This window comes from Aethalodelphis obliquidens, unplaced genomic scaffold, assembly GCF_003676395.1.
Source record: "Aethalodelphis obliquidens isolate GAN/ISIS:26980383/991018 unplaced genomic scaffold, ASM367639v1 scaffold43, whole genome shotgun sequence".
Taxonomy (NCBI): domain Eukaryota; kingdom Metazoa; phylum Chordata; class Mammalia; order Artiodactyla; family Delphinidae; genus Aethalodelphis; species Aethalodelphis obliquidens.
In genome coordinates, this window is record NW_020837987.1 from 1,555,981 (window position 1) to 1,577,306 (window position 21,326).

At 44.0% G+C, this 21,326-nt stretch overlaps 1 protein-coding gene across 1 annotated transcript in view; it reads left to right on the forward strand.

Annotated features, from left to right (window-relative positions):
- Window positions 1–21,326, forward strand: part of ZNF536 (zinc finger protein 536) — a 288,952-nt gene that overhangs the window by 221,900 nt on the left and 45,726 nt on the right. The window contains exon 5 of the mRNA XM_027079287.1: window positions 3,817–3,856. Within this exon, the coding sequence (XP_026935088.1) occupies window positions 3,817–3,830 (14 nt within the window). The 3' untranslated portion in view covers window positions 3,831–3,856. The remainder of the gene's footprint in view (window positions 1–3,816; window positions 3,857–21,326) is intronic.

Sequence of the window (21,326 nt, forward strand, 5' to 3'; positions counted from 1 at the left end):
TAAGTCCTGGAAATCCAGTGAGTATTTTATACTCACAGCACAGCTTAATTCTGACAAAGTCACATCCCAAGTGCTCAGAAGGCACTTGTGGCTTGTGACTACCATATCGGACAGCACAGCTGTAGATGATGCTGCATCCTTCTAGGGAAGATTTACTTTTGTTTCCAGAAGGCCATTAGTCTCGGGGAAGATCACTTAAGCCAATCAGAAATTGGGTTTGTTTATTTTCTATCTGCCCTTTCTTCTAAGTGTGTCCCTGCAGGAGTCATAACTGAAAGCATTGGGTATTTACTGGTACCTTCCACCTTGCCAGGCCCTGAATTCTAATTTTTATCTCTTTGGTCCCTTGGAAAGCTCTGGGTAGCTTCCCAGTGTCTCAGCTGCCACTTGTAAATACACAACTGCCTCAAGGGGAAAAGAAATGCCAAAACCAGGCCCAGCTCTCCTGTTCCCTTCTTGCTAGAATCTGGGGCCCTCACGTCCTGGCTTCTTGCATAACTTTCTTATGCCTTAAAATAATTTACACACACACACACACACACACACACACACACACACACACACAATTTTATGATGCAGTTTTTTCTATTTGTTCTCATTGGGACCATTGATTTGATACAAGCCTTTTGCCACAGCCAGAAGTCGAAGTAAAATAACATGTTAATAAACAGAAACCAAATTTTTTTTTTTTTTTTCTGTTTGGCACTCAGTACTGTTGAGCCTTTAAAATCAGGCTTATTTCTCTCCCTCTGATTCACCCAAATCCCTAGGGAATAAGATTATTTTCCCAATTCTAAGGATTGGCAAATTGAGGCATAATGAGTTTATTCCTAGGAAGAGTCAGGGACAAGATCCAAACCCAGTCTGTCTTTGTTCTCAGCCCAAGAGCTTCCCACCTGCTCCACCTTACCCACTTGCATGGCAGGGAGGCTTACTGACCTGGCATTCCTCAGTGACTCCCAAATCTCCATCTCTGTGCAGGGCCTCCACTTGAGAACATAGAGAAGTGGCAGACTTGGTAGTTATTCTGGGCAAGACAGCAGGAGTCACACTCAGAGTACACTCATTCCTCATGTGGCGTTTATTGAGATATTGCTTTGTACCAGACCCTGTGCTAGGCCATGTGGGAGAGACAGGATGACATCATTCACAGCCCTGCCACTGAGGGCATGTTGTTCACCTGCACAGGTCGGGTACCACGACCCTATCAGGAGCCTAGAAGCAGAGTTCTGGGAAACTTACCATCCTGTGAGGCTGCACACGTTCCCATGTACGTGCAGCTCCTGTCCCAGCTTCAGTCTGGGTTAGTTACCTCTGCATTGACAGCTGGGACCTGCCCACACCTAGGGCATAATGACATTTCAAGTATAAAATATTTAAATAAAGGATTTTATGATGCGAGTGAACTAAGATCTTTGACAGTAATAGGAATTTTTGTTTTTAACAATAAATATCAAAGTTAATTGAAACTTACTTTTAATTCACTGCTTTTAACCTGATATGTTTTCCTTTTTTAAAAAAGAAATCAACTATGTTTTCTAGAAATAAGAGCAACCTTTACTTTTTTCTTGTCCAATTATTAAAAAATAGGAGAAAACATTCCCAGCCATTTCTCACTACATGAAGACTGCCACAGTTTGGGTTTATTTCCTTTTAGGTTTCTTCCTGTGCTACCTTTTACGTAATTATAATCATACCGTACGTATGACTTTGTACGGACTTACGTAAAAGGCCAGGACTTTTATGTAATATATACGTGTAATATGAACATTTTCTCAAATTATTAAAACTCTTTGAATGTCCAAAGTTATGGTTGTAATAAAATATCCTATTTGGGATTTTATAGTCATTTCTCCTATTGTTGAATATTTAGGTTGTTTCCTCCTTTTTTAGTTTTACAGATATAATGCGGGGGATGTCTTTGGACATAAAGGTAGCCCCCCTTAATCCCCCCGTGCCCTCACACTTTAGATTATTTTTCTAGAGCAGATTACTAGAAATGGAGTTACTGAATCAAATAATAGAATATTTTTGTGCTCTTTAACTTATTTTAAGCATTGAATATACTCGTCAAATGGGCAGTCACTTCACCCCAAATATCAGACATGGTGCGAGGCAGGAGGACTTGGGCAACTTCTTGTGGCAGAGACCCAATGTCTGGCTGAAGGTGGGGCACCCCTAGAAAGGCCCGAGCTGTGAGTGGAAAGGGACCCTGATTGCCAAGGGTTAAGGGTAACATTAGTAAACCAAAGGAAGGCCAGTGTGTTGAGAGTGAAGGTATGCGTGCAGGAAAACCTTTTGAGAAGAAAGTAAAATGAAGTCTGCGGGAGCACCTCACTCTTCCAATGACTGTATTGATGGGAGCTGTTGCTGATATGGTGTGTAAATTGAATTTTGGCAACCGAATCCCCTTTTAGAGGCACTGTGAGCTGAATCCTATTTTAGATTGGTGACTCACATAAGGAACCCCGTGGTGACTCTATAAATCAGAAAGTTCGTTTGCAATGCAAATCGTCCTTTCCTGAGTAATCTTCAGCTCCTTAATTTTACAAATTGTATATTGTAATTTTTTTATTTTTGTATATTGGTTTCTGCAAAGTATACTTGGAGGTCGCTCAGGGTCCATTTCAGCCATGGGGTTTGTGGGTCTTCGTGGGAGAAAGTTCTTCTATTGGATCAGCCCCTGAGGGATGGCAGCCTGCCCTCTACCTCTGGCTGTCAGTTGAGTCCCTACGATAATGGAATCACTCCCAGGACCAGCAAATGGAGAAGGAAGTGCCCGACAGGTTTGAGGGAGACTGACAGGTGTTAGGTGGCTAGAAGGTCAGGGAGACTAGGGAAAACACAGCTCTGAGAGCCCTGAGCTCCCAGTACAAGGGGAAAGCCGAATGATCCTGAAGTGGGGCTGAAGTTTCAGATGGAAACCTTGGTCCTCACAAGTTCCTGCAGGGGGTTCAACTCTGACAGCAGATTAGATCCCACTCAGAAAGAAAACATGTGCTGCAGAATGTTCCAGTCTGGTTTGAGCTGATGATGCAGAGGGCTTTGTCTGAGGGTGAGGCAGATGAGCCAGCAAATGCCTTCTTTGACTCCTTCGGTGAGGGATCAAGCGTCTGTAGACTGTATCTCTTTGCCAGAATGGGAGAGGTAGGGCTGCAGGGTACACTGCCCAGCTCCCTAAGGGACATGACTGAGGCCTGTGATTTACAGTAGCCTCAGCCCTGGGGTTTTCTTTTACCCTTTCACGTCAACACCAAGAAGCCACGGAGTTGGGTCTTAGAAGTTCAACGAAGTGCAAAAGATACATCTTAAATCGTGATCATGTTTAAAATATTTCTAATGACTGACTTGATTTCATAAATAAAACCAGCTTTGCATAAATTAATGAAATATTTGCACCAGGTAGCATGGTAATTTCCCAAGTTCTTGGGGACCCTGTTGCGAGGTGGGTGCTTCTTCTGCTGAGTTCACAAGTCTAACCTTTCAACTGAGGTTGTGTCCTTCTTACCAGCCTTGAATGCCGAAAACTGCTAAAATGTTACTGAACTTTGCAAGTTACTGTGTTTGCTGGGGCATTGTCCAAACCTCCAAACCTAACTGGAAGTAGAAGTGGTAGAAAACCCCAAGACCCAAACTCAACTTTGGGAAGATTTGGAAAGAGTCCCACGAGCCATGTCCCTGCTAGGGCTTGTTGAAGATTCACACAGTGTATCAGTAATTATTTAACAATCAAGGTGTCCTAAACTTTTATACAGTGTTTAATTTACATTGATTTCTTCACTTTACATGTAGTAATTAATTTTGTCTTACTGACAGATGATTCTCAATGACTGATTTCAAGGGACATTCCTGACAGGTACTTGTTAACCCTTTGTTTTCCTTCGAAAGCCTTTTTCTACTCTGGGGTGCTGTCATGGGCAGCACAGGGATTTCTGGAAGGGGGCCTTCGGGGAACAGCTATGTGGAAGTGGGAGGTGCGAGGCGAGTTTTCATGCAGCTCATGGATCTATTTAGAGTCGCTTTGGGGTGGAGTATGTGGATCTGATCGGGGGGGCTTAGAGCTCCCCCAGTTAACTTTTTGCTCCCTTTAAGAGTTGGCCCCTGCAGATACTGCCCTAGGTCATATTTGAATAGGCTCCAGAGTGTAAGAAGGATTTTCTAGCTTTAGAAGGCAAAGTAGAAATCCCCAAATTTGCTTTGAATGAAAAATTGAAGGATTTAAAGACAATTTTAAGACAAGTATTTTTTGGGTTTCTGTTTATGCCTTTTCCCTTATAACGCGCAAGAGTTATAAAAGTCTTCGTAGGGGGCTTCCCTGGTGGAGCAGTGGTTGAGAGTCCGCCTGCCGATGCAGGGGACACGGGTTCGTGCCCCGGTCCGGGAAGATCCCACATGCCGTGGAGCGGTTGGGCCCGTGAGCCATGGCCGCTGCGCCTGTGCGTCCGGATCCTGTTGCTCGGCAACGGGAGAGGCCACAACAGTGAGAGGCCCGCCTACCGCCAAAAAAAAAAAAAAAAAAAAAAAAAAAAAAAAATTCTTCGTAGGGTGGAGAGAGCTGCAGAAATGACAATTACATGGCAGTGGAGCCACAGGTCCTAAGCCAGTCCTGTGTTCCAGTTTTATCTGGACATGGTGTGCTTGTTCACGTTGGTTACCTCTGGGCCATGTTGGCGGAGGGCCCCTGATGCCAAAACAGGGCAGGTTGCAATTCTGCTATGTTCTTTTTTTAAAAAAAATTTCCTTCTGTCTTTCATCCCTATTTTGTAGTCTCTGAATATTAATTCATAGCTATTGGATTTAAGACATGAACATCTCCAGGGATAGAATTACAAAAATGGAGAGGGAAGTTACAGTGGACACTTCTTTTTAAAATCTGATTTTTGAATGAATGCTTTTGCCCCTTTGCATTGCAGGAGATGACCACTGGGCAATATTGTTATTATTAATGAGGAAGACCTGTATCCTTCGTTTTACAACTTTCCATCCTAAATGACCTTTTAAATTTGGATACTATCCAAGTCACATTTTAATATCAATGAATGATGGAAAAGGTAAATGAGGTTCAAATTATTCTAACACACACATGTTAGAATCTATGTCTATAGCTATATCTTCTCCATAGGCTGGTCATAACTTTATGAGTAGGGAGGGAATTTTAACACCAACCCTGTAGATGAACCTTGTGTGTCGGTGGCTGCATCCCACTCAGATGGCAGTCACTGCCCTGTAGCATGGAGCTTCCCCTAAATACACATGGTTCTGACTATTGGTCATTGCTCTGATCCTTAGTATTGTTTTTGTGTTCCCAAGAATGAAGAAGCATTTGTTTGGCAAATACTAAGACATTTTTGGAGAGTTCCCCAGGACTTTGCCCAGCCTGGTTCTTTCCTGGGTCAGACTCAGGTCAGAGTTCTGAGGACAGCAGGTCCCAGATCTGGGTCACCATCTTCTTCCAGCTCCTGCTACCGCGTCTGCAGCTCTTCTCTGAGGGCGAGAGTTGGGCCCCTTTGGGGATTTCTGTCATTATCGCTCCTGAGTCCCGTGTCCCTCGATATTTCGTCAGAGAAGGTACTCAGATCTGGTTTGGCTTGTAGTAACAAAGGTCTTTTTGTATCTCCTGGTCCCTCTGCTTCTCCTTTCATTCCCGTGGCATCTATGATTACAGTAATGTGACTAAGGGGGCCTTTTTTCCCAATGTGCCTCCCAGTATTTCCAGGTGGAAAGTAGTTAAGTTCTTCTTTTTACACTTGCCATTTCCACCTACTTGTGCAGAACAGTCTCAGGATCTGCCCGAGCATGTGCATGCATGTTCACAACTGTGTGTGTACCCTTAGTGTGTTCGTGAAGGTGTGTAGAGGTATGTGTTGCGTGAACGTGTGCATCTTTGCAAGGCACGGGGTGTGTTAGGGTGTCCCTGTGTAGTGTGTGAGTGTGGGTGTGGGTGTGTGGGCACCGGCCAGTGGAGGGGTGTGTGTGCCTGTGAAGGTGTGTCTGTGGCCATCAGGGGGCGCTGCTGTCGAGCCGCCCAGATCACAGGGCTTCCGCTCCTTAGTCATATCATAGCCTCCATCTTTATTTGTGTTCATTATTCACAGGGCAGTTAGTGGCTACGCCCCCTTGTTGGTCAAAAACAGTCTTATCGTATTTAGGAACAGTCATGTATTCCCCAAATTTCAACAAAATCCTTCCCGATGCTGTTGCCCTTATAGCACGAACTGGCACCTGCCCTTCGATACTATACCTGCAGGAGGAATTCATCACATTTGGACACATTTCCTAAGCAAGGCTGCTGATGCGCTATGTTAAAAAAAATTAATTAAAAAAATTCAGATCTCGGGAAATTCCAGCAGTCAGTCTCCTCCCTTTATCCTAATCTCTTCATGGTAATGCTCACAAGTACCCCCGGTTCAGACAATTCTTCATTCATTCTCCACCCGCCACCACACTCATACCCAAACTCCCCACCACTGGAGATTAGCCTTTTGTGAGGCAGTGCATCAAAAGCTTTCTTAAAGTCCCAGTAAATTATACCCCTGGTTTCCCTCTTCAATTCCTTTTTGTTACTTTTTCAAAATATTCTATTAGTTTTGTTACGTATGATCTCCCTTTTGTGAATCCATGCTGAATATCTTTAATTAAATCATAACTTTCCCTATTTTGTCCCTGATTAGTGTTTCCAATATCTTCCCCACCGCTCAAGTCAAGCTTACTGGTGTTTAATTTCCTAGATCTCCCTCAGAGTCGTTATTAAATATAGGTGTTGCATAAGGGCTCTCGTCCACTGCTGCTTCTCCAGTTTCCCAGGGTACTTTTAAAAGGTATTTGCTAATCGTTCCCCTGTTTCCTTGTCTCCTCTTGCACAAATTCTAAGATGGTTCCCATCTGGTCCCAGAGTTATCAGCCTTCAGACACTCTAATTTCTTTCTCACCTGTTCTGCTGTGATGCTGATTTCCTTCGGAAAGGTTTTCCTCTCCTTGGGAAATGCTTGTCTGCTGCTGGCATCTGCTCTCACCTTCCCTTTATGGACAGGAAGGCAAACCGTCTATTTTTCATTTTCCTTAGCAGTTGTCACCACTTATTTCAATAAGCTGTGCTTTGTGCCGTGCCTCCTAACATCTTTAGGAAAAGCATTGTGAATTCAGTTCCAGCACTACCTTGCTAAGCCCCCAACTCAGAAGTCAGTATTTCCCTTTCCAAGGGCTGATAGCATCACTAACTTGTAATTTGGGGCAGGGAGTGCCGACCCTTCGGTAGTTAAACTGTTTTTGATGCCCTCAGCTGTTCTAGGGGAAGCGTGACGTCTGGAGGCCCCCCTGACAACCAGTCCAAGAGGAACCTGGCTCCCACGGTGGCTTTTAGGGGGTTGTAAATTTTCCCACGTGTCATTTTGGAAATCTTCCCTCCTGAGTCAGCTTCAGCCTGGACGTTCTCCTTTCCTTGCACCCTGAGCAGTGCTGCTGGCTTCCCCCGTACCTGACGGATGTGCTTCTGTGGCTCCCTCACTCCCAGGCTGTATTCTCGACTCACCTCATGAAATCTGCTTCCTTCTCGGCCTCTGGGACACAGGCTAAAGGGACACAGACTAAAGCACGGCCCCGTGAAGGGTGCACACCCGGTGGCTTTCAGGCACTGGTACCAGCAGGTGCCCCTGTGAAGGGGTGGCCACAGGGAGGGGTTTCACACCTCTGAGCTGAAGACTGGGGAAGCCTCTTCAGATGCACTTATTCTCTCCTAGCTTGACCTCGTTTCCTTTTACAGCACATACAACCCAGATCTGCACACTGAAACATCGCTCTCAGGTTGTAAATTCTACACCAAATCAGAAGGCCAAATCCTCCTGTAAACCCAAGGGCCGCTCGACCTACATAACACCAAAGAGCCTGGCACTGATGGCTATCGTGGGTGCTGTCGGGCAGGGGAAGCAGAGGCGTGAGGTCTGTGCCCTCTAGGGCAGGCTACAGGCCTGAATCAAGTTACAGAAACACCATCAGTCAAAAATTTCAGCAAAGTAGGTATGAGTCATCAATAGTCCTTTTGACATTGTTGTATGTCAAAAGGCACACCGCCCATGTCCTGTGTCCCTCGTCATGCAAATGGCTGTAATTTGCGCACACAGAGGGATTTGAAATTTTAAAAGCTTAATAAAGGCTGTGTATACACACACTCGAGCCAGTTTTTAAAAACTGTATTTAACTGAGTCAAATAGCATGCTACTTTGGGGAAAAATGAAGATCAACTAAACTTTTTTTTTAGTTCAAATGTCTTTTTAAAAAACTGATTGTGTGGTACAGACTGGTTGAGGATCTTGCCCAGATACAGCAATGAAAAGTAGATGGGCAGGGACACCCCCAAAACTTTGGATTTCTTCTTCACCCCACCATTGTTTCTCCATCGAAAGGGGTCACTGTCCCTTTGCCTTGGGGTTATGAGACAGGGTGGCCTGGGTCTGTAAATCTATAGTTCACCAAGATCCAGAGACCCGGGACCCAGACCCTTGATCCACCCACCTCACTGAGCAACAGACAGCTGCCTCCCGACAGGGTGCACCGTCCTGTGTCAGCCCCTGAGTGCCGTTCCAAAAGCAATTTATAGATGGACTTTGTAAGCGAAAATAAGAGACACAGGTGCTTCATAATAATTACTTGCACATTTACAGAATCGGACATTCTGTCATTTAATAGACCTAAAACTAAAAAGCTTTTGTCTGTGAAAGGTGACCAATAGAAAAAGGGTTTGGATTATATGATATCCCATAACTTAATCATATGGCTCTTAAGAGGTGGACATACACAGCTGTGTCTCGCTAATATGCATGCAATATGTGTAAACTGATACGCTTTAATTCTAAACTTGTTTTTAGCAGGAAGAAAAAAGCATTTAGATGAGGAACATTAAGATTCAATATTAACCATTTTTTCCCCTTTGGGCAAAATTATTCATCACTTGATATTTATTAAAACAGCATTTTTTGATACAGTGAGATGCATCCTCCTGAAAATTTTCCAAACATCCTCAAAGTTATGTGGCTAAGTGAAAAGGGGAAGAGAACAGACAGCAGTCTCCATTTGGCCACAGAAAGACAATGGACTTGAAGGATAGACACTTGCTCTTTTGAGGCTCAGAAGCCATCCTAACCCCCTAGACCTAGGGATGGGGCAAAGTTTGGAGTCATTTAGGAGGGCTGTCCGGTTATCCGCCTCCCCTATTACGAATATTTGATTTGTCCATGTGCTCTGATGTTTTAATTGTTAGTTTGTACTGGTTTAATCTAAATTATTTAAGGATACTTGTTTAATAATCTTAACCAAAGTGGGGGGGGGAAGGAAGAAAAGAAAAAAGAAACTAAGACAAAGGAATTGTAGATTAGAGACTTTATTTTCAGGGCAAAATGATACGGATAAGTGAACATCAACTGACCAGAAATTATTTGCTTCTGTCTGTTAGACACGTAATGGAGTCATTTAACTAGTCAAATTAGGAGCTGCAGAAATGCACCATGCTTCATTACTGAGTTCGAATGGGCACCATTTTACATTTACGTCAAAAATTATCTCATAGCAAATTAATGTTTTCATTGTGCCGAAAAGCTGAAGCTACGCAGTGTTAGCACCACCTAGAGGCTGTTGCAAAAATACTTCAAAGGGATCTACGCACAAGGACAAGACGATCATCAATAGATTAGTTTTAGGGAATAGAGCCCTCACCCCGTTTTCAAGTAGGAACATAGTCATTGGCTCTAATTGGCTGGACTTGGCTTATGATGTGAAGTTCTGAGGGTCCCATAAAGATTTCCCTAAACTTGACTGAATACTCAAAGTGTTGAAACGTTTCTGCAATTTTCCCGCCCTCTTCGCGTTCCTCTTTAAGTCCTGAAGATATCTGTATGTTTGTTCTCACTTTGCTTGAGTTTTTTTTCACCTGTGGACTCACATTATATCATAATCTCAGACTGTAGCTGAATTAGCATTTCTGTACATAAACGAGGACAGTTTTTTTCTCCCACGTTGTAAGTTGGCATCTTTATAATCTTTCTTTTGTTATAGGTAAAACCTGCTATCTACAGAAAGAGGCAAAAACATGACATTGTTTCATCTTAAAAAATACTGAAACTGGCGAATTCTCTGTTCAAACAGGTTATGAAGGTTGGTAGACTTCCTAAGAATGTTAGTCTCTGTTCAATTCAGCGATAAATCATTTAGGATAAAATAGCAAACCCCTCCCCGATAAAAAGTATTTATTAAAATGATGTGTGGGCACTCAGTGACTCTGGGAAACTGGAGCATACCCTCAGAGCAGAAGCAAAGGAAAGGGTAGAAGCATATAAATAGCATTGAGAACTTGAGAATATTTCAAGACAATATTGATGTCTAAAATATATGTGAATGACTGCATAATGATGGAGGCAGACATATTTCAAAGTACAGTCAGAATCTGGCCTCCAACTCAGAGCTTTAAATTCTCCAAAAGACATCTGTTTTCTGAGAGAGCCTTACCAACAGCTGTTCCACATAAAGGGAGGAGCCCAGGACTAGGCCAGGAGATGGCAGGTACAGGACCCTCACGCTGTCGGGCATAGGACACCGGGAGGGCTAGAGTCTACCCTCCCTCTGAGAATACAGCAGGTAGTATTGCTCTGGCCCCAGGTGAGGTAGGCACCTGTGTTTCCCAGAGCCGGGCATGGAACTTTGACGTGTGTTCTTCCTTAGGGACCACCCCACTTTGCAGCATCTCTAAAGGGCGAGCTTGGTGGCGTACCTCTTAGATACTGAAAGGAGGGTTGACTTCACCTCTCAGGCACTAATGTTCGCCCGGTTGCTCTTCTCCTGATACTTAACTCTTCAGCAAGCAAAAGCTGGGGGAAAACAAAGTGGCAGGTGTGATTTCTAAACAAAATAGAATGCTCTGAGTTAAAAAAAAAAAAAAAAGAGGATAAGCATATAGCACCCATTTTATTCTTAACTGTGATTCACAAATGACCAGTTTTAATTAAAATGCTGCCTGCCAACCTCCTTTGCAGACCAAAAAAGAAAATTTCCTCGGAATGTTATCAACTCTCCAGTTTCTGCAAAGATGCTGTATTTTCAGATTTCAAAGAGAGGATCTCCTTTTGAAAATAAATAATTGTTGATGATCATATGAGCCTGCTAAGTACAGTATTTTAAACCCATGCTGTGTTGAAAAGTTCAAGAATTTTGCAGTGACCTTAGGTCCACAGATAGGATAATGAAAGATGGAAAGATGAGGGCAGGGTCTAAAAGCGAGTTCTCTTTTGTTCTAACGGAAGCTTTTTGTGTGTGTGGCTTAAGCTTGTGGTTCAGTAGAATTTCTTTGAAACAGAAACAAAAATGTGAAGAGCTGGTTACAAGTACTCTGTCTACTCTTCCCCTTAAAATGCAGGGAGAATTTTACCTCTTCTCATGAATCTTGTCTGCTGAAATGTCTCAGTCTTCATGTTATGTTTACCAAGGCCAGGCCGGAGGACCTGATAATTTATAACCATTCCTATTGGGTTTTATGTAATAACTTTGGAACTCATATAAAGTAATGATCCACAAACTCTTTTAATGTTCATTATAAAATATGAAATATTTCTCAGAACCATTGCAATTATGTGACCAGACATAACTGTTTCACACATGAGTAAATACAGGGAGGTTTAACATAACTTTATTATCTTCCTGTCTTTTCTTCTCATTGATGTGATAATACTGTTTTAATATTTTTCTAAAGAAAAGTTAAGTAATTTTAGAATCTCTGCTGAGGCCCTCTTTATTGGCTTTTGTAATAGAACTCTCAAATCTAATTGTATTTATGCCTAGACTGACACCAGTAAATGTCGTGAATGAAAGGGAAATGCCCCCCAAGCTGTGTATTCTGTAATTATCGATAGATGTGTCTCTGCTGACAAGGTCTGGGGATTTGGGGAGAGTCGGAGAAGCAAAACCGAGACAGAGGCTCAGTCATCAGAGGCCCTGCAGATGCTGAGAGGTGCTTTTCCAAGGGGCAGACGAGCCCGATCGTGCTGTACTCACCACGAAACTTTTCCCCTTCACTGCGTTGTGTCTGCCCTCTCCGGGGTCTGGAGCCAGCAGCATGAAACTTCTCATACAATGGAAGGCTGATCTCCAAAGAGAATTTTTCCTGGGATTCTCGCCCTGGAGATTTGAGCCGAGTGGCGTCGGTCTGGCTGCTTGACCTTTATCCGGGGTGTGACCTTGGAGGTCAGCTCTTCATGGTGTGAAGTGTCCTGTGTTGGTGGAAGGCAGTGGGGGGTGTTCTGTACCCCCTCTTCTTGCTCTCTGCCTGGGCAGCCTCTCCACGGAGACCCATGTCCTTATGACTACAGTGACTTTTGCTAGTCTGGTATGTGGGAAGGATTTTACAAGAGGGCGGGTGGTGTGCTTGGGTCTCTGCATCTTCTGGAGAAAGGAGAGGGTTTCACACCTTTGAACCCATTCCTCTTACTTAGCCTTAGACAAATGCTTCTCAAAGGCTGGTGTGCAAACCAATAGGCGTGGATCTTGTGACAATGCAGATTCTTATTCAGTGGGTCTGGGAAGGGTCCAGGAAACGGCCTTTCCTGTTCGCTCCTGGCTAAAGCCCATGCTGTGGGTTCCTAGCCCATACCCTGGCCTGGATTCCTCGTCCACCTTCTCCTCACTGCTCACCCTCTTGAGGTGCTGAGCAGAGCCTACAAGAGGATGGAGGGTGAGGTGAGGCCCTCTGAGCGGCTCAAGGAGGATAATGGGACTTCAAGTGTAGCCTGGGGGCTGGATCCAGCTCACAGATGTGTTTTGTTTGGCTTGTGTGATGTTTATACTTTTGTCTTCAATTAATTGCAAACATTCTAAAACTGTGAGATTTTTACTTACAAACTCAGGTTTCCGGGTTCTCTGGGAAAAGTGGAATATGCAGGACAGGTGACAGAGGGGGATGAGCGGCTTGTTCTAGGGAGGCGTGGCTCTCACTTCCCCATGGACCTTCCTGCCCTCGGTGCTCTGCCTGGGCTCGCCCTGCTCATCACAGGGCATTTAACAGACGTGCACCGGGACACAGGGCCTGGCCCACACCGGGGGTCTCAGCGGCTGAGGCTGCTGGTCCTTCTCTGGAGTTTCAGGACGAGAATTTGTGCCCACATCAGAACCCAAACTCCTCCCAAGTGCTTTAGCTCTGCCTCGGGCAGTTGCTCCTCCTGTTTCAGGAGCTGTTCGGGAGCTCCATTCTCCCAAGCAAGCCGCTAGAGAGCGGGAAATTCTCAGCTAATTAAATGTCTCGAGAACCCCCCCCTCCCTGTGACCAACATCACGTTTGCAACAAGCAGGCATGATGCAAAGGCTCCCTGGCAGCAGGTGAGATCCAAGAGCGGCCGCCCGGGCTGCAGGGCCTCCAGAGGGCACAGAGCCTGCCTTCCCCTGCCATCCAGTTTCCGGGTGGGCAGCTTGGGGGCTTGTCACAGAATCTGGAATGTTCATCCGTGCTTAGAAAAAAAAACCGTGATCATCTTCCCGCATGGTCCCCGTCAGTCACTCCCCATCCCCCATCCCATGTTCACTCATACTCAGTCACCCCTGGAAACCAGTGAGCTGTGTTGGAGTTTGATGTGGCAACAAACAGCCACAGTCAGCATGTGTGGTTGCTAAGACAAACAATGTGGAATACTTGTATCCAAAGTTTTCTCATGACTGCCACTGGTCGTGTGATGAAATTAAGGGAGAACCAAAAGGATCTTCTGCTTCCCTGGGCAGTGGCCGTCTCGGCCTCCCGTTCCTCTAACTGGGGATGGTCGCTGCTGTAACTGGTCACCATGCTGCTGCTGCACTGACTGTGCTTGGTTTTCCCCCTGTGAAGACGAGGAGCCCAGCCTCTGCGTCCAAGCAAAAGGCCAAACGTGGCTCTGGCGGATTTGAGAGCTGGCCTCCGTGCAGCCCCTCTGAGCTAGGAGCAGGCTCTTGGAGCGTCGACATTTTTATCCCTGAGCAGAATTCAGGGGTAAAGTCTCATGTATGTTTTATTTAAACTGTTGAATGCTGGTTAGAGGCAGGGTCTTCCTGCTGCCAAACTCCTCAAGTCATCCTTCTGCAGCATCAACAAGTGAAGGGTTCCTCCACTCCTGCAACTGAGCTCAGTACATCCAGGGAGTCAGAAGGATTCACACAGGACGCTCAGATTGTCAGCTGTCAGCACTCAGTAGCTAGTTAAGTAAATCTCACTTGAATTAAAATTTCTGCCTTTTCTTCCTTTTACAAGATGGAGTAAAACAATCATTTCCTGGGTCACATAGAGTTAGACTCGGATGCTCAGTGACAGAGTGCATGGAAAGAGCCAGCCAATGGCAAGAGGTTCCTGCTCTCTTATCCTCTCAGAGGGTTCTGCTCAATCCTGTTTGTGAATATGGACACTCAAAGAAAACAGCACCCAGGTGTTGCCACGTGCAAGACGAATGCCATGCCAACCTCGGGGCGCACAGCTAGGCAAGGGGAGCTGGCAGCCAGGGGGTGGTGATGGGCTGGAGAAACTAGGGTGAAATCAGCCCTCACCCGGAAAGAGTCTGCAGTCTACTCGGGGACATGAAACAATCGTATAAATATAAATATAAATCAGATGGATATCTGAGACAGTGAATGAGAAAGTCAAAATAAGTGGTGGGAAGGAAGTGAGGTCAGGGAGGTCCTGAGGAGCAGCGTGGGACTGAACCGGGTCTTGAAAAATGGGGCTTTGATGCAAAATCTAGTGTTTTACAGCGTCATCCAAGGGAGGCATCGAGCAAGGATTTCCTCTTTCCTTTGGTGTCCTTTTCTCTTCCACCTTCACTCATGTCTGAAAGTATTTGCAAGGGCTCAGAAACAAGGCAAGTCCTCTTAGTTGCAACAAGTCATGACGTTCTGGAGACATACCCGGGGGTTCCTCTCCAGTCTGTCCTTGGTATTACTGTAAGGGACAATTGCCTGGTCTTCTGAATTGGGAACTACTTAAAATAAAATGACTGTGTTTTATATGATGAGTTTAATTCTTTTCTAATGAATTTTATCAGACTGCTCTTCTGAGCACATATTGCGATATGGCCATGCTGGACTATTTTCTAACATAAGAAAATAAATTAATTTAGGATTTTTAATCACACTAAAACAATATTAAAATTCTGGCGTGCTTTTTGCTAGCCCTTCGCTGGAGCACACTGCTCTTTTGCGGTAACAGCCCAGCCGGGAAATGCACTGTGGTCTGTCCCCGGATGCCCGGTGCACCATCGCTCGTGGAATTGGTGGCAGTGGGTCTTGTTGTGTGTGCACGGGAACAGTGAGCTAGCTCCTCTGTGACACACTCTCCAGAGTCAGGAGGTGTCATGCCATCTCAGCAGGGACGCAATCACACATCTGCTCTCTGGTCTGTGACACTCACGGCCCCTCTAGTCTGTCCCTCGACAGCGATGCCTGTCATCTTGTTACAAGGCTCCACAGAAAGTCGGGCTCACCCCTAACATGGCAGAGGTGACACGGGGCTACCGAGCCAGGCTCATTAGATGCCCTGCACTTGGTGGCCTCAGTCTGATTCCTTACTCAAGGGAGCCTGCCTGCTTTAGATGGGAATCTGCTTGAACCATGAAAATTGCAGGAGAGACATGAGGGGTGGGCACACGGTCTGACTGGAAAGCGAGAAGCTACTTTGAAGGCTTTCCTTTCCCTTAGCTTGTCTGCTTTGCAAAGCCTCCCTCTCCTGGAGTTAATTAACAGTTAGTCTGTGGCTGGCCCTGACGCAGTGTAGGGAAATATTCCATCTTAGGTACCATACAGATGGTGGCGATGCTAGTGTTAAAAATGCAGAAAGAATATTCAAAACATGTTCATAAGTTCTCCGAGTGGCATGTTTCGGCCATACTTGGCAGACTGGACTGTCAAATCCAGGAATGTCCTAGAAAGTAGACAGCATATAAATAACAGAGTGGTCAAGAGCTAGTGACTGGTGCCTGATGGGTTCCAACTGGGATGCGATGCCAAGGAAGCCACTGAACCTCATGGAGCTTCTGTCTTCTTTGTATGATGAGGATGGGAATAGAACCTACCCCAAAGGGCTCATCACTCTACAGAATTTAGCATCCAGAGGCAACAAGTTTCCAGCAATATGAGAAGGCAGCAATGTCCCAGAGGGGCCGTGCCTTGAGTGGACCCCTCTGCTAAAGCCACCGCCCTCCTGGCTTCTGTGAGACTCTTTACTCTGGATCTTCTTCTCCTTCACTGGCTTCCCCTTCTTGGTCCTTTTTGCTGACTCCTTCTCCTCTGTTTGCCCTCCTTGGGTTCCTTGTGGCAGTCCTGGCTCTTCCTCCTTCTGCAGTCTCTTCCTGGGAGATCCCATCCTTATGTATAAATTCTACCACTTGTCTACTGGTGGCTTTCAGACCCAAACCTTCAGCCCACTTCTCTTCTCCAGACTTTCTACTCTAATTTTCTATGGAACTTCTCCATTTGGACATCTCAGAACATCAAACCAAGGAGTTAACCTTGATTTGTCCCTTTCCTCAGTATTCTCGTCCAATCCACCAGAAAGCCCTGTCAATTCTAGCTCCAAAATAAATCTAGAATCTCTCTTTCCTCCATCTTCACCCTTTCACTGTGGGTGACCATCATCTCCTAACTAGACCTTCCTCCAAAACATTTTATACTCTTAAGCTAGAATGAGCTTCTAAAGACGTAAATTCTTTTAACACTTTTCAATGGCTTTCCATTCCCTTTTAATTAAAACTCAAGGCCCCTTAGCTACAAAGCCCAAATGATCAGGTCCCTACCCAACCTGCAACCTCAACTCTCAAGCTCTGCTCCAACTGCATGGATCTTCTCTCTGATAATTAAACACTTCTGGCTCTCTGATACCTCGGAGTCTTTGAGTACGCAGTTCTCGCTGCCTGGAGTGAATGACAACCTTTCCCTTCACACACACACACACACACACACACACACACACACACACACAGACACATCTGGCTTCGTATGACCAACTCCTTCTCATTCATTAGGTCTCACTTGAAACATCATACTCTCAAAGAGGCAATTTCTGACCATCCACTCAACAATGGCTCATCACTCTATATTCCCTCTCTCAGTCCCTCACTTACTTCTTAGCAGTTATTTTAAAATGTGGGTGTTCAGTTTTTTCCATCATTTTCTTGGTCTAATTCTCCCACCAAACTGAGAACTCCAAGTTGTCAGAGACCTTGTCTGTTCTGCTCATGCTTTTGTCCTTCCGGGTACCACAATGTTCAACCCACAGAAGAGGTTCAATAAGTATTTCTGGAATGAGCGAATGAAAAAATATATACAGATATATAAAATAAAAAGTACTTAAGGAAGCATCAGTTTTCACTCAGATCTGTTTCTTGTGTCCAGACAGTCATTTCTGAGGTGTGCCCATTAGGGATGTCAAAGCCTTTGTTCGGGGGAATCTAACCTTACCAACTGCATGGGGATTTTTCAGAGATTCTTTACAGTTGTTAAGATCCTCTGAGCTCCTGGGCAAAGCTGGAAGTGATGCATGCAAGTGTGGCCTCCAGAATGAGCACCTGGAACAAACTTTTTGAAGAGTAGACTCAGACTCTGTCCCCGACCCCCTTCCCCAATTTGACACGGTGGATGTATATGTGTGTGTGTGTCTGTGTGTGTGTCTGTGAGCATGAATGGTGATCCTCTTTGACAGATTATTGGTGATTTCAAAATCCATCTCTACCTCCTTTGAAAAAAGCCGTAGATGACAAATCTAAGGGATTTGTTAACAAATGGTAGTGACAGATGTGGTCATTCCACTTCTCAGTGGAGATATGATTATTGGCTCTTTGTCTCTGCGTACCCATAGATCTGGTTACTTTTGAAGAGAAACTAGGAGAAGGAAGACCCACATAATACTGATAATTCAAGAGCCAGTGGATAGAATGCAGCTGTAATCCCATCACCCAAACTTCCCCTGCAAAAATGACTGCATTTTGGAGCTTGCGTATTTCTGAGAGGCCTTGTTTGACTAGTTCACCTGATAGTTGTCACAAAGAAGCTGTTTCTAATGTTGGGAAATGGTTCAACGTTGGCAATCCTGGATCATACGGATTTTTCTCCATCCTGCCATCTCCTTGCGTAGTAGTAAAAATGTAGTGTATCCTTTCACCTTGGGGACTCTGATGTTAAAATATATAAATGAAAGAAGTTGACTTTGGGCCTAAAAATAAATATATAATGCAGAAATAGCTGATAAACGAATAAATATCTATCACCATTATATTTCGAGATTTCCCAAAGATATCTGAAGAGCACTTAATTGTTACTGTGTAATCAATTATTCAATTAACCTTCTCATTGAATATATTTTTGATACAACTTTTTGAAGATTCAGCTTTAAAAGGTTCCTATCGACTGAAAGTTTCAAGGCCATATGGCCTGAATATTGGATTTGTGCCGTCATGACTGACAGTGGAGGCTGGTCACTACATGCAAATATTTCAGATGGTGTGAGTTTCAATGACGAGGCTACGATGGTGTTGCTCATTTTGTAGATAAATATATTTATGTGCATGTGAGTGTATATTTGTATATGTAGACATACACAAAATCTCTGCCTCTTGCGTGCACTTCCCTGGTCCTGTGCATACACACACAGCACCTGCTTCATTTAGTACAAACGCCGACCAAATACAGGCCCCACTCCAGACGTGAGCCCAGTGTTCCGAAGAGTAACTGCATCATCTCGGAGGCCACCCGGTGATTCAGTGATTCGAATTTTGGAGGTCTTCTATTTAAACAAGATAAGAGACTAGCAATGCTCTCGAATGAAAAAATTAAATTGTATGAGGCTTAAACTTGCAAGTTGAAAAAAATTATTTCCACTCAAAGGAAATCTTTTCTGCTCTGTTTTTTGTCTCTTTTATTTTTTCTAGAATCTTCTTAGGTAACCTTAGGTTTATAAGAGCCTGCACTGACTACTTCTCTTAATTTATTCTATCTCCCGACGATAGTTTTATGTGTGTGGAACTGAACAGTGGTCATGATAATCTTGTGTGATATGTCAGTAGAGGCACAGCAGTGTTCAAGAAATCTTTGTGCTGTGTCGCTCGGGCAAAGGCTGAAGCTTTTGGGTGTAGTGGGTGTAGTGGGTTCTGAGCCCATCCCTGGAAATAATGGAGTCCTGTACACAATTGTGGCACAAATGAATTTCAAGATTTCTGGAGGCCAAGGAAGAAACGTATGTGTTAAATAGATATAAAATGTGCAACCCCTTTACCCAGAAATTCCACTTCTAGGCATTCATCCAAAGAAAATTACCTGATGTGTGGGGAAAGATTTTTCTATAGACATAATAATTGTCACATCCCTTAGAACGGGGGAAACTTAGAAAACAACCCACATGCCCAAGAAGAGGGATAAAGTTAAATAAATTAGGTTTCTCCACAGGAAGGGAACACCATGTAGCCATAAAATTATATTGCAGAGGAATAATTAATGACATGGAGAAATATTGACAGTACCTATAACATTTAGTGAAAAGCTGTATTTGAACCATAAATTTTGTAAAAACGTATTATATAGTTCTGCATAGAAAAAAAAGATGGGATGAATTTACATTTGGAATGCCCAGGGGTCATTTCTAGGTATTGAGATGATGGGAGATCATTATTCATTCTGTATTTAAGCTTTTCTTTACTTTCCACATCTTCTATATATTTTACTAACGAACCCCTGAAGATCTTGAAATTAGCATAGCTTAATAGCTCAGAGCTTAAATTATTTGATTCACCAAACTTTCATGAAAATGGTTTGTGATTGTGGAGTCTCTCCCAACCCCATCTCGGGCCCCTGTTTCAGTGCAGTCCGCCCCCGGCCCCCATTTCACAGCATCTCTCTGGAAGCCACGGTGCTGAGCTGTGGGTGCTGAGATGGGCCCCCCAGAACACAGTCATAATCAAGATATTAGCAGAGAGTTTCTGTCCTGAAAAATACCATAAACAGGCTCGGTTTGACCTCCTTAATGCAGGAGCACTTTAGTAATCTGCGCCTAATGATTTTTTACATTAAGCCCCAGCTTGTGTTGGGCCCTTGTGAGGCGCAGTAATTTAAGAACAGTCATTTTGCACATTCCGATCCCATTATGTTACATTGTTACTGAATAAAGACTGGTATTATGTTGCTCCCATAAAGGGCAGAAGTGGCCTGAATTTTATCTGCTGAACGAATCAATCTGGATTATGTCAGCTGAAAAGAATTGCGGACTGCAGACTCTCCCGCAGATGGGGGGGATAGGATTTTTTCTTTTTTTTTTTTAATGTATCTGTTAGTTCTGAATACATGAGCTAAGATAATACCTTGTGGTGACTGAAAAGTAGTTTTTCTCTCTTATTTTTCAGTGAGGAGTGTACCAATTATCATTTCAACATAACGTATTAGGAGATCAATTGGGGACTGAAAGCCATTTCCCCGTGTTAATACTCTGCTGTATTTAAGCTGCCCTGACGGCCTGTCGGGGCTGTGGGAAAAAGATTGAGCAAATAATGAGGAAAGAGCTTAGAAAAAAGGCAGAGGGTGGGGCTTGGCAAGGGATGTGAACTATTCATCAACAACTCAACAAGGATGGTGGAAATAATAAGTTCCCCTTAAAGAAAAAGAGGAAAGTTTTTTTTTTAAAGAAATAGTTTCCCCTGGGGGGGTGGGTGGTGAGGGGAAGAAAAACACATTTAACCCTAACTTTGTCCTCCTTCTCCATGAACTGATTTTAAACTTCCTGAAATCAGCCAGTGCTTCCCTTTGAAATGGATAGCGCACATTTAAACAGGGTGCATTCTTTAGCAATCAGTTTAAGAAAACAGTGTCTAATTTCCTGTCCGTTTGTGCAAATTTCTTAGCATGTGGTAGTGTCATTTAATATCGAAGTACAGTAATGCTCTGCTTTAACTTAGGAAAAGGCAGACAAATCCTTCGAGTGAAATGATTTGTGTGATCTTTGAACTGACCATGAATAAAATCAAGCCCTTACTATGTGCCCTTATTTATATGGTAGAGAAAACCTTTGAAACCTGAAACTCTTCAGGATATGGTATATGTATCCAGTAAGTTGCTTAAAATAATATAACTCTGTTGCATTTTATAAGTTTCCCCACACTCCTCTAGCCACCATTATGTAACCCCTTCCAAATATTTACCTTAGAAATGAATAGGCTTTTCTAATATTGTTGTGCTCAGAGTTGCTAAATTTCCATTCAGCAGACCTAATTCCGCCATCTGCAAAGTTCCAGATTTTATAATACTTATAAGCTGTTTCTAATCTATTTTTACTGCCTTGTTCTGTCCTGAAATGTCAAAGA